General features: G+C 31.3%; 1 protein-coding gene across 4 annotated transcripts in view; it reads right to left on the minus strand.

Moving 5' to 3' along the window:
- Positions 1-14,506, minus strand: part of LRRIQ1 (leucine rich repeats and IQ motif containing 1) — a 315,252-nt gene that overhangs the window by 233,990 nt on the left and 66,756 nt on the right. For all 4 annotated transcript variants that reach the window (XR_004229855.1, XM_031940562.1, XM_031940561.1 and 1 more), the window contains 2 exons: positions 9,282-9,475; positions 8,626-8,753 (listed from right to left, as the gene is read on the minus strand). Coding sequence is in view for 3 of the 4 variants with exons in the window: in XM_031940562.1 (XP_031796422.1) it covers positions 8,626-8,753; positions 9,282-9,475 (322 nt within the window). In the remaining variant the exon portion in view is untranslated. The remainder of the gene's footprint in view (positions 1-8,625; positions 8,754-9,281; positions 9,476-14,506) is intronic.

The following is a 14,506-nucleotide window of genomic DNA, read 5'->3' on the forward strand; positions in this document are numbered from 1 at the left end:
CCTAATTGCATAGCTACCCAAATACACATAATCAATGACTTCTTATTTATTTACTACAAATAAATTTTTTAATTGACTACTAAATGGAAGGCACAGAGCACTAAGGATACAAAAAACAAAAAGAAACATTCCTTCCATAATTTCGTTTGATATTACCAGAAGACAATTGTATTTTAGCACAAAGTTAGAATTGGGTTTTAAATTAATCAAATGAGTGAAATCTAGAATAGTTCTGTCGGAAAAAATCAACTTCAAACTAATTGAGACATTTAATTTCTAAGAATTATATGCACTTACACTTTAATATATAATACTTCACTTCAGCGACCTAAGAATCAAATTAAGATAGATAAGTTTAGCTTGGCCTTGTGAGTAAGAGGTTAATGCCTTTGCCCATACTATTTTTCCTCACTTGTTCATTCACAAAGGTTTATGATTAAATCTCCCCTGTGTATTTTTGAAAGTTCCATCTTTAGCTTTTCCTGAAATAGAACCTTCTGTTGAGAATCGAATCACATTAATCAGTTTACTTCACCTTTTAAAGGGCTTATTTTTAACACTCCATTTCCCCACACACACCTATTTCTCATCACTTGATCAACTTTCTCTCATTTCTTCCTTTTCCTTATTTTCCCCCAAGTTGTATTATTTTAAGGTCAGAATCCCACAGAGCAGCATGATCACCAGGAGCCTACACATGGTTTGGCACAATGCTAACCCTTGTATTGACCTTGACTGTGGTAGAATACTCTCCTGTTCTGCATTACCAAAGAGACAGAAGATATTATGGATAAAAACAGACTAAACAGTGAGACAGGCTGAAGATCACTCCAAATGTGGGCTACTCTATTTCAAGAGCAGTATTACTATTCATAAATGAATAGGATACAAGTTACAAGTCCTTTAAAAGCCACCTCTGGAAAAAAAAAAAAAAAAAACCCACAAAGGAGGTACTTAGAGGAAGCAGCAAAGTTTAAGTCAGAGTCTTTGTAATTCTCCTTTAATTGTTTATATGTTGATTAATTAGGAGCATATTTTGAAAGTTCTCCATTTTTCTTTATAACTACTACATTCTGTCCCTGCAGAACAATTTCTCAACACTAAGCTGTTTTACAATTTAATGTACTTAAGGTAAACTTGACATCTCTAAATTCAAGTACAGAGATGTCATACTGTAGGTAATTAATTGCAGTTTAAGAATCCCTATCTTTTGGAAGTAGATTTCTTTGACAAAGATACCTAACTCAGTTTCAGTTGATCAATGATGGACAGAAGCAGCTACACCCAAAGAAAGAACACTGGGAAAAGAATGTAAACTGTTTGCATTTTTGTTTTTCTTCCTGGGTTATTTCTACCTTCTGAATCCAATTCTCCCTGTGCAACAAGAGAACTGTTCGGTTCTGCACACATATATTGTATCTAGGATATACTGCTACATATTTAACATATATAGGACTGCTTGCCATCTAGGGGAAGGGATGGAGGGAGAGAGGGGAAAAATCGGAACAGAAGTGAGTGCAAGGGATAATGTTGTAAAAAATTACCCTGGTATGGGTTCTGTCAATAAAAAGATATTATAATTAAAAAAAAAAAAAGAATCCCTATCTTCTCAGGTTCATAACATAAATCAAAGAATATTATGATGATGAAAAGTTTCCTCTTTTGTCTCTTCAGTATTTTTAAAATTTCTAACTCAAGTTCTGTTATTTTCAAAAGCTCTGAAACATTAATATTAGTCATTAAGACACGTCTTTTGCATTCATTTTCACTATTGTTCCCAAATATCCTTATTTTTCAAACAATAGCTATATGATAATATACTGGGGATTTTAAAAGAAAAGTTTTAAATCTGAAATCATTGGAAATGCCTATTGCAAAAACCATAAAATATAAAAGAAACTGAACAATTTATTTTTAGTAAACAGTTCACTTTGTTTAAACAACTAACTTTTTAAAATCTAGAGACTTAGCTTAATTTAGATTTTTTTTTTTACTGGAAATTCATTGACATTTATAACTGCTCATTGGCAAACTAGAAACCTAACAGAGGACTCTTTCAATTCTATAACTTTTACTTTTAGTGACATTCTGTATTAATTTTTTTTTTAAAGAAAATTCAAACCAGAAAGACAAAGGACATTAGTGAAAACCTAATACCACTTGACCTTGTCACACTAGCCCAGGGCATAAAAAGATATAAATTTCAAAGAAGACAAAAAGGCAAAAGATATGTACAGAAAGAAATGGGTAAAAACTACCCTTTCTGCTCCTACTTAGAATTTCACTGCAAATAAAATGCCTTATAAAGCCAAAGAGTATTCTAATTAAAAAACAGATGAATCAAACTGGAACCAGTAAAGTATTCTAAAGAAAACTAAAAACAGTAGTAAAGATGAAACAAATCTTTCAAACAATGTGTACTGAATGTTTAATTTATATTCATTTTATTGGATGCAAAAAATCAGGATGAATATTGCTTTCTTCCTTTAATGCAAATAAGAATTCAAAAGTCACTACAAAGGAAAGCATGCATTACTGACCTAAAAATTATAAGTATTCCAAACAATTTCTTCTTTTTCTAGAAAATAAATATTAAAACTGCCAAAAAGAATAACCCGAAGTGTCAGTATCCTATCGACATGACCTTTGATAAATAATTCTTTGTGTCAATTTCCATTCAGGTAAAAAAAAGTTTCATTCTGTTCCTAGTTCATCCATTAACCCCAAAAGCTATCTTACACAGATAGCTAAAGATTGTTTTGAGAAGATTATAGCAATAACCTTTGCAAAAATGAGCCATAGTATGAACTTCAATATTTCAAGGATTTATGATTTCACTAAGTTGGAGACACATCTATCATCAAATCCGTGATAAAAACCTACCCAAATCCGGTAAAACATTCTGAGCTGATACTTCATTAGCATAGCCTTTGAAAATCCAGTAAATTTCAAGCAGGACAGCTTTGAAATTAATGTGTTTAATCTGTTATAGACTTTGAAATAAAAGTAAGCTACATGTAATAGAAGCTTAAGATTTCATTTATGCTATATTCATATTTGACATATTCGTACTCTACTATGTATAATAGAAATCTATGGTTTTATATAATTTTAATCATATTTGACATATATTTTACACTTCTTTGTTTATGGAATTTTTTGTTTCTTAGTCAATCTTAGATATTAACAACAAAAATAAAAATCCTAATAAATAAAATAGAAAATGAATACCCAGTGGGTCACTGTTACACCTTGATAAGGCACTGGAATAGGATTCTAGTAGAGTCATGTTTTATCCTCTTCATTCTATCTTCTCGTATATATATTAAACAGAGATCTGACCATACATGATACTGCTTATTCAAAAATTTCCAATAGTACTCTATTGCCTCCAGGATAAAATATTAATCCCATCTTGGATTTTAAGACCTTCCACAATATAGTTTCTACATAAGATTTTCAGTCTTGGTTCATATTATAGTAGCATCATATATTACAGTCACTTTATAGTAGAGTCATGTATCACATGAAGATGAGGTTCAAATGAAGGCAGAAGGCAAGAACCACATTGTGCACTTGCCCATAAAGATATCTTTAAACAACTGTAGAAAAAAATGGGGACAGCTAGATGGTATAGTGGATAGAATGCTGGTCATGGAAGTTCAAATCTAGCCTCAGACATTTACTATGTGATGCTGGGCAAGTCACCAAACCTTTGTTTGCTTCAATTTCTTCATCTCTAAAATGGGGATAAAAGTAGCATCTGCTTCCCAGATGTGTTGTAAGGATCAAATTAGATAAATAAATTTAAAGCTTTTAGCACAGGGTCTGGGACATGGTAAGTACTGCGAAAAAGGAAGCCTCTTAGGTAACTCAGTGGATAAAGCACTGGGTCTAAAGTAAGGAAGACTTGAAATTAAATCCAACCTCAGACAGACACTCACTAGTTGTGTGATCCTGGGTAAATCATCTAACCTGTTAGTCTTAATCCACTGAGAAAGAAATAGCAAATTAAAACTTTTGAGAAAATAAATTATACTTATTTTATGGCTTTATTTAATTCAAGTTCATGATAAAGAGAATTCTTTAACATTAGTTATTAAGCCTAATTAAACTATTAAGATTACCATTATCTTCAAATTTTTCTTCATGACAATTTATATATAATTTAATATTGTATAGTATCACTTACTACAGTATGCTATTTTTAATTACTATTTTGAAAGATTTATGAAAATAAGTGGTATTATGAAAAAGAGCTCAAAAATATAACTGTAAATTTCAGACCAACAGCCATTTCATTATGAATGAGGAGAAGAAATTATGTGAATATTCAAATGGGAATGTTATATTAAAGTGCTTAAAATAGGATAATTCCATAGATTAGACTTTCAACTAAAATAGACTAATAAGCTAAAATAAGCAAATCAAATATTACTCCCCAAGGTATTCTCTCCAAAACAAACAACTAAAACAAAACCCTAAAGAACCCTTTAAGCCTACTTATGATTACCTTTTCAAAATCTTTTGAATCTAATTATGTGACTAACTATTGGAATTAAAGTAACAAACATAAAGGCATAACAAAATGTGTTTTAAGTATTTACGTTATTACTAAAAAGGTACTGAATTTCTCTTAGTCCTATTTTGTAGATATTCTTTATTTCTTTCCTTCAACAACAATATGCCTCTTAGATCTTGGAGTTGGGAAAGGGAAAAAAGAGGGTGTTCTCTTATTTCTGCACAATGGTATGGGTTTTTCCCTCAATAGATTCACGACAGTCTCACTCTGAATCTCCAGAATGGAGAATAGTGAGGTTAATATATATTTTTTGATATATCCCTTTAATCTATTATTTTACTTTGTATCTGTACTATCTTAGATCAAAAACTCTTTGAAGCAATAAAACTTGATTTATACATCATCTATCACTTCATATAAAAATAAAGATAATGATGAATTTTGGGCATGGTCAATGTAAACTAGGATTCAAATAAATGAATAAATTACTTTTGTAGAAGATATTGAAATGGGATGTTGTAGAAGATATTGAAATGGGGTGTAATACTGCCAAAATATCTCATGTATACATAAAATTGTATGTGTGTATGTGTATGTCTATATAGACATATATACATACATGGTGGACTATGAAGTACAGAAAATATGAATTCTTGAAAGAAAAGGAATACTGCTTACATGAATTTCTGAAATATATTTGTAGAACTCTTATTGGGATATTTAATGGACTGTCAATATTGCTTATCTTATTCTGGGCCATATGTATTCTTGCTTTTGTTTGTTTTTCCCTTTGTACACTGTCAGAGGTATAAGTCCTTGGATAATTGTAGATATCATTTAGGAATCTCTGTAGCATTCTGGGCCTTGATCAAACCAGCTCAAGGTCACCTGTAGGATATTACCACCTGTTAGGAATCTTTCCCTAGGGCTCTTTGAAGATCCTTCTCTACAAAAAAGTGGCTAACTTAACAAAGAAATGTCTCATTTGTACCCTGTTCAACACTGATAATCCTATAATAATCTAAAGTTTCTCTGTGATTGCATTTATCAAAAAATATTGTATGATCTTAACATACACAGAAGAGATGCCTCATTAGAGAAAAGCATTTAAGATAAAATTTTCCTTACAAAGACAAATGCTTTTCTATAACTGACAAACAATAGTAATACTGAGACTTAATATTTTCTGTATTTTTCTGTAGATTTCATGTGTACAAAAATATGGCTTCATATTAAACATCATTTATAAACATATCAACATATTTTCATCAAAGATATTCATGCACTTGCAGGTCCCATAATGTAAAAATATTAATAGGAGTACTTTTGTGGTTAACAAAAGAATTTTTTAAATGAAATCAATAATCATCAAGTAGGAACTAGATAAACAAATTGCTGCAAATGAAAATAAAGGAATAAAATTTCTGTCTTGTAAGAAATGACCAAATGATGAATTCAGAGAATTACTGGAAGACATTACATCATATGATGTATGTGAGTGAAATAAGCTGAAGTAGAAATGGAATATACATAATGATATATCCCACCCCAAACCTCTCGTTCCTTCAAAATTTTCTATTATCAAGGACACCATTTTCCTCCTAGTTTCCAAGACTCCCAAATGAGATATAATTCTCAACTCCTCTTAATCTCTCAGTTCCTGTATCCCATTTGTTACCACACTCTGATGATTTGACCTTTGTAACATCTTCCTAAAATGACCTCTTCTGTCCCTTACACTGCTACCTCCCTGGTGCCCTTCCTTACTTTCTCCTGTCAGGACTCTCACAACAGCCACCAGCTTCAAGTCTCTCTCAACTCCACTTCATCCTCCACTCAGCTGCAAAAGGGATTTTTCTAAAGAGCAGGTACAACAGGTGACAGGCACAGTGGGGTGCTGGGCCTGCAGTCAGTAAGACTCATCTTCCTAAATTCAATCTGGCCTCAGACATTTGCAGCATTTCACAAGTCCTGGACAAGTCATTTCATCCTATTTGCCTCGGTTTCCCCATCTGTAAAATGATCTGGAACAGGAAATGATAAAGCACGCCATTATCTTTGCCAAGAAAATCCTGAATGGGGTCACCAAAAGTTATCTTTTTTTTTTTTTTTGCGCATTCTCAATCCTTAGCACAATGCCCAGCTCTTGATAAATGTATATTGACTGACTTCACAAATGAAAAGAACAATCAAATGATACATAACTATAGTAACTAATTGTGATCCCAAAGAGCAGATAAAGAAATTCACCTATCTTTTTTCTTTGGAGGCACGAGAACATGAGTGTATAATGAAGCATACACTGTCAGACACAGTTTCTCTATCAATTGGGTTTTCTTAGCTTTTTTTTTAAATGACTTTAAAATTAAACAAGGGATAGAATAAAACTTTAAAATCAAACAAAAAAGTAATAGTAATAGCTAGCATTTAAAGAGTGCTTTAAGGCTTGCAACATACTTTATAAACATATTTTATAAATATATCCTCACAACAACTTTGACAGGTAAATGATCCTCATTTATAGATTACAATTTCTTAATCACCTTTTTAAAATAGTAATAATATTACTAGAAATGGTCCTATGCAGACTATAATTTGTGAATCTGACTGATTCGTATTGGTAGGAGTTTCCTGAATGGGAGTTCCCTATACCAGTAATGTCAATGATTCTGTCTAAAAGATTTTTGAGATACTCTATATAAATAGGTTTATATACACATACACACACCCACGTGTACATAAATGTTTATATATACACATGGGCACATCATATTTGTGTTTATATATAAAATTACCAATAATTTTCCCAGTCTTTTCATATCATGCTTTTATATAACTTAAGAATTCCCTCAAAACCACTAACATGAATTTCCACGCATGTTTGGATTAGTACATCAACTCTTTCCATCTTTTTCTTCTTAGTACTATTTCCACTTATTCCAAAAGCATAGAGAGTACTAATATTAGTTTATAAACATCGTAGAACCTTTGTCACTGGTGAAGAAAATATGTTACAGGAATTCTGACACGTCTTTTCTATTTTTTCATTTATTGTTGTCTTCTTCCTATTTTCACCTTTAAATGATATTTGGATAAACTGGCAGAACAAGATTCCAATGGAAAAATCATTTGGGAGCAATAAAGTGTTGCTATGTGGTCACTCCAACTGACAAGGGTTTGAAAGAGGGTTCTGTTTTCTACTTGCCAAGGTCTTAAATTTCTAATGGACATTGAAATACTTAGAGGAAAAATGCTCACAGGAGAGACCACCCTAATGTGGTGAAGATTAAGAGAAAATTTTAGACATCTTTTATTGTAAAAGAAAGGAAACACATGGTGGACATCTTCAAGTCTGGGCTGTCCTAGTCTGTTTCCCATGAAGTGTAAAGCCCAAGTTAGTAGATTCCCCTTCAAAGCATTTTTCTATCTGCCTTTGATGAACAAATTAATCATATTAGAAAGAGTAGAATTCAGTGAAATATTAATCTAATAGCAAAGCAGAAGGAGATGTACATCTATTTCCCTCATGTTTTAGTTTCTGATGATTTCTCTCTATAAAGTTCCAGATGTCTGGTGGTCTCACACTGAACTCCTGTGACAGGTACTCATTTCCATTCAATGCCAAAATATTTTTAAAGTATTTTTTATGTCCTTTAGGAAATCAAATTTAAATCAATCTTAACAGTTACTATAAGAAATAAAAGTTGAAAAAAAGCTTAATAACTGCCTTACTAGTATATAATAAATACCATTTGAGAGAAAATGACATCTCAGGATGAAATAAGAAACTTCTTGTATTTTTAAAGGAATATATTCTATACTAGGATAAATGAAGACTTCCCATAGAGATTTCAATAGATCTATGTTTGATAAAAATGACTTTAGGTAAAATAAGCAAGTTATAACCTTAATGAAAATTCTATTAATTTTTATCTTGATAATACTTTAGTCCTAAAATTTAAATTGTATATAAAATAAGTTTAATCTTTTACTAAATTATTGAAAAATGTGATACTGATGACAATATTCTTTGCATTTGAGAGAACACTATTGATGTCTTTTAATTTCTCACTGCAGCAATTACTTAAGAAAAGATAATTTACCTGTTTTGAGAGACAGTTAGAATCTGTAATAAAGGAAGCCAGTATGAGGAGATTATTTCCATTGTTGAAATACTGTTGTCATCCAAGTATAATTCTCTGAGCAGAACTTGATTCTCCAGAGATGGAAGCTATATTTAAATTTAATTGACAAAGATAATGGATTTATTCATTTAATTAAACTTTAAACTTCAAAATAAACTAATAAGAAATACCACATTTATTATAATAAAGTATTTGTTTAATTCAAAAGGCCGATCTTTTTTCAATAATAAGGTTAACATTAGTATGCTCTTCATATATAACTTATTTTTTATGAAATTCATAATTATCACATGGTAAATTTTGTCTCACTTAAAAAAGAAATATTGCTAGTTCATTTGTCTCATGCTTAGAAATATATGTGAAAAGGTATGAGTTAATATCTAAAATTGAATGAAAAAATAAATGTAGGACTAATTGCTTTTGTAAAATAGCAAACACTTTTTAAGCAGAGAAAACCCCATTTTAGTTTAAAATAAATGAAAAATTGACTGATTATAACTACAAAAGAATAATCAGGGATAAAATTATTCAAATCTATACACTAAGGCTATCATACTATATATTTACACAAGTAAAAATACATGTATATTAATCATTAATGTGAAATAATTTACCTCAGTTAAGTAATTTCCCTGTAACTTCAAAATCTGAAGTAAGCCACAGTCTTTAATGCCTTCAACTTTAGTAAGATTATTATAAGAGCAGTCCAAATACATAATAGTAGGAACACTGCAAAGACCTCTGGTGCTAATTAGCTGATTATGATCCACAATTAGCTGCTGAAGAGATTTCAAAGATTCTAATCCACCTGAAAGAAAAGTTGCTAAGTAAGATGATGGTATTATGCAATCTTTCAAATCCTAATTGTAATTCATTTTCTAAATTATGATGTTAATGTATTTTCTAAATTTTAAATTAGAACTTATTTTAAATTTGTTCTAATTTGTTTTAATAAGTTATCAATAAGGTATTATAAAAGTATAATAAATTATATTCCAAATATAATAATACAATAATAATAATAATAATAACAAATAACTTATTTTTTCTGAAATTTATCAAGTTTCAATAAGCACCTATGCCAGGCACTATAAACATTGTAGAACATGGTATCAATTTAATAATAAAATAATTCTATTTTAAATTACCAATATGGCTCATTACAAATATCTTTTCTGGTTTTTCACAGTTTCTCATTACTTATTGGCCTACTCACACCCACCATGCTTTTCTCCACTGTTTTTGCTCCCTTTCTTTATATGATGCTGATCTTTACTTCTGTGGTGTTCCATATCTTGTTGCCATACAGCAATTTCAATAAAATTCAAGCATTCAAAAGATGAGTCTTTGCTTTTGTAAGACACTTGGAGACAATAAAATAACTGACATTTCTCAAAATTTAGCCAGCCTATTCTTCTCATGTTCAATCTGAGCCCATCCTATCATCCTGTCTGCATTTTTGTCCCAGCCACACATCCATTCTATGAAATCTGAGTAATAGCCATTTTTCATCAACCTGGCTTTCCTCTGTGAAAGGACAGGTAAACTACTTTAAGTGGCTACAAAGCTTTTCTAGGAAACTCTGCAAGTCTTTTGGGCTTTGATGCAATCAGTAAAATGTCATCCATAAACAAGAATATACAAAGGACTTCAGAATCCACAGAAAAAATCTCTCTGACTTATGGCTCACCTAATATTTTCTTTCAGAGTCACTGACATAGTTGTTTCTGTTATTATTTCTTCCAAAGAATCTGGAATGTTCTTGATGACTCAATGGGAGTTGCAAGATTTTTTACAATCTTACACTTAAGTTCTACCAAATCAAATTCTGATCACCCTTTACCATAATTGTCATTATATCATTTCTTTCTCATTAAAGAGTAAATTACTTGAAAATCAAAGCCATGCCATTTTTATCTTAATATGTCAAGCACACAGCGTAGTTCCACATACACAACAGACACTTAATAAATATCAAAATATTTAATAAGAATGAAGAACTCTGATTCTGGAAAGAGTAACTAAGGAAAATTGTGAAACCTTTTTCTGCAAGGATTTAAAACTTTATCTAATGTTCTAGAAGCCAAACCAGCTGTTATCTTAAAGTCATTTCAAACTCCACAAAAATATGAGAGAAAAAAGATTACAAAATATATTGTATTTATGTAAATACACATATATGAAATATATATGTATTCAAAAGGTTCCAATTATGTAATTTTCAATAATTGTGGAGATTATTAGTAAGTGAAATATTTTAAGTTATTGTTTCAACTATATTTCAAATAGAATTTAAATATTTCAAAATTATTTCATATTTTTTTTAATTTTTGGAGTCAATATGTAATATTAAGATCAAGAGATACTTTCAAGTTAAAGCTTTGAAAATGACTTATTCAGATTTACTCCAAAACCATGAAACAATTTCACTAGCCTTTCTTATAAGACTTTTTGATTTAGTATGAAAATATACCTGAACTATTTCACCAGAAAAGTGGATGGATTATCAGTGAGTAAGAGACTTTTAAAAGTCATGTATGTGGCAGGGCGTGGGGGGAGAACTAATATAGAGAACTAACATATTGATTTAATTCTGAAAGAATTGAGAACACTTAAGAAATCTATTTCCTGTCTTTTATAAACTCTACCTTTCTCTCATTTTCACTTTCTTTTTTTTCCCCTGTGCCTATATGTTCTCTTTCAAGAAATTTCATGATCCTAGAATATAAGAATATTAAGGTGCCTTAGAATTCTTCTAGTTCAATCCTCCTCTCCCTCCCTCAATGACTCATGAACTCCTTCGACAACATCCCTAACCAGCACTCTTATCTCTTCAAGAACACTTCCAGTAATAAGGAATTCAGTATTTGCAGACTATTCCATTTTTCTGATATATTTTTAATTATTAGAAAATACTTCTTTAGACCAAGTCAAGAGCCTCGACATTTCACATTTTTTTCTATACATAATTACTACAGAATGGAAACTGAAACATTGTCAAATTTTAGAGCAAGAGAAATAAAAGAAATTCAAAAAGGGAAATCTTTCAAACGTACATGGCAAAATTTAATTATAACCAAATTTATATTTTCAAAAATTTCAAAAATGTATGGGTACATTTTAAGTTTGGAAAAGAACACAAATTTTAATACAAATACCTATTCTGAAAATTATATCCATTAAGTATCTTTAATCACACGATTTATTGTCTCTAATAGCTGAATGCTGTCACTGAGATTTTTGGTGTTATTATCATATTTTAGATGAGGAAGGAATCACAGAAAAAGGAGGAAGTAAAATAAACATTAAAAAAGAATCATACTAGAAAGAAAAGGAGATTTTAAAATTTACATAAAACACATTAGTTTTAAAGATTTTGTCTTAGAACCTAGACCAACAAACTTTGCTGCAACTAAAAATGGCTCTTCTGCTTATAAAGTTAGTTATCTATTGTGGCTGGGGAATAGATTATTCTTATGTATTAATATCTGGTTTGAAGAAAACAAAATCTTTCTTAATTCAGATGATACCGCAAGATATTTAAGGATGTCATTATGGAGGCCACAAGTATCCTGGTTTATAGTCAGTCTTTGTAAAGAAATAAAATGTATCAGGCACTGTGCTAAACATTGTATAAGTATGATCAAAGTTGGTCCTCATAATAATCCTATGATGTAGATGCTATTATCATTATTCTCATTTTACTATTGGGGAAATGTTCCCCAACCCTCATCTATACTCCATTCAGCTGCTAAAGTGCCTTTTCTAAAGCATCGATTTGATTGTGTTCTTAATTGTGTTCTACCAAATCAAATTCTGATCACATACTCCCTTTACCATAATTATGTCATTATATCATTTCTTTCTCATTAAAGAGTAAATTACTTGAAAATCAAAGCCATGCCATTTTTATCTTAATATGTCAAGCACACAGTGTAGTTCCACATACACAATAGACACTTAATAAATATCAAAATATTTAATAAGAATGAAGAACTCTGATTCTGGAAAGAATAACTAGGGAAAATTGTGAAACCTTTTTCTGCAAGGATTTAAAATTTTGTTTTAACTTTGTTTCATTCTCTCCTCAATGAGCTCCAGTAGATCAAAAACATTTCAAGGGTAAAAGGAAAGTCTTCAGATTGGCATTTAAATCTCTTTCATAACTTGGTCTTTTTTTTTTTTTTAATCATTTCAGTCTTTTTCATCTCTCATACAGGTCTACTGTAGAGCAGCTAGGAGACTCACTTCAAATCTGGCTTCAAATGGCAATTCTTAAGGGATGGTTTCAATGCTTTTATACTCATGCCCTGTTATCTGTATTTGCTTTCACCTTCAGGATAGATTTTTAGACAGAGCATTTATTAGTAAGTTGAAAGTTGTACTATAAGGAAAGCTGCAGAATGGATGCTTTTTAATTATGGTGCTGAAAAAGATTTTTGAGAATACCTTGGAAAATAAGGAGATCAAATTAGTCCATTCTTAAAAGAATTAACTCTGTTGATTAGAAGGACAATACTGAAGTTAAATCTTAAATAATAAAGCCACATAATAAGAAGGTGGAACAAACTGGAAAAGACCCTGATATTGGGAAAGACTGAGGGCAAAAGGAGCAGGGGGACAGCTGAGCATGAGATATATAATTTCATGGGCTCAATAAATAAGGACTTGGGCAAATAGTGAAAGACAAAAGGGTCTGAAATGCTATGGTTCATGGGGTCACAAGGAGTCAAAGCATACAGTACAGTCCCTGTCTTCAAGGAACTTATATTCTAATGGAGAAAATAATATATAATGGTAAGCTAGAAAGGGAGGAGGATGAGGAAGTCACATGTCTGTGGGATATCTGTAAATGCCCAGGAAATGCTGTGAAGTACTGAAACTGAACAAGATAAGAACAAAGCCTTCTTTTTTCTATTAAGTTGATCAATGAAGTTCCATTTGCTCATACAGCAGATTCATCAGTTAACTCCCCTTTCTCCTCCTCATCAGAACTGCTTCTCTGCTTCCAATCTAATCCATTTCAACAATTATGAATTAAACATCATCTGTGGACAAACCACATTCTCTCCCAGGTACTGAAGAACATAGACTAAACAAAGAACAAAAGCTCCTATGTTTAAGAGAGATTTGCTCCATTGCACAGATCCCACACAGAAAAAGAAGTACGATGTTTTAAGGAATGAAAGGACACTAACAACTACAGCGACTGGAAGAGTCTTCATGTAGATCATAACATCAGAACTAGGCTTTAACAGAGTTTGGCATTTCAAGAGATGAAATTAGAGAGAACTGAGGCCTTGGAGATAGCCAGTACAAAGGAACAGAGGTTATCAGTCTTGGGGAACAATAGGTAGAACAATTTTTGTGGAATGTAAAGGGCCAGGAAGGGTATTGATAATACAAGATGGGAAAGATATAGAGGCAAACTGAGGGGTTTTTATGCCATGCTAAATGTAATCTTGGGGAAAAAAAGGACTTTTGAAAGTTTTGGACCAGGGGAGTGGTCAATATTGTTATGAATACAATAATTATTTTTGTTTTTACTTCATGGATATTTTGTTATTTACTTGTAAATGTTACAGAATGTGAAGTCCTCTTCCTCCTCTTCTTTGCTATGCATCTTCCTCTTTCTCTTCTCATCCTTCTCTTCCTACTCCCTAATTTCCTTCTCTTTATCTCCTCCTGCTTCTCCTTTTTCTCTAAGTGATCTTCATCTTTGAGTAAAATTTAAGGCAACTATTTTTGACCATTTGGCTGGTGCAGTGGGAAGAGTGGGAGTTAGGACACTTGATTTCTGGTTTTAGTTCTGCCTCTTTGGACACTAAGCCTTTCCAGA

The sequence above is a fragment of the Sarcophilus harrisii genome, chromosome 5 (assembly GCF_902635505.1).
Source record: "Sarcophilus harrisii chromosome 5, mSarHar1.11, whole genome shotgun sequence".
NCBI lineage: Eukaryota > Metazoa > Chordata > Mammalia > Dasyuromorphia > Dasyuridae > Sarcophilus > Sarcophilus harrisii.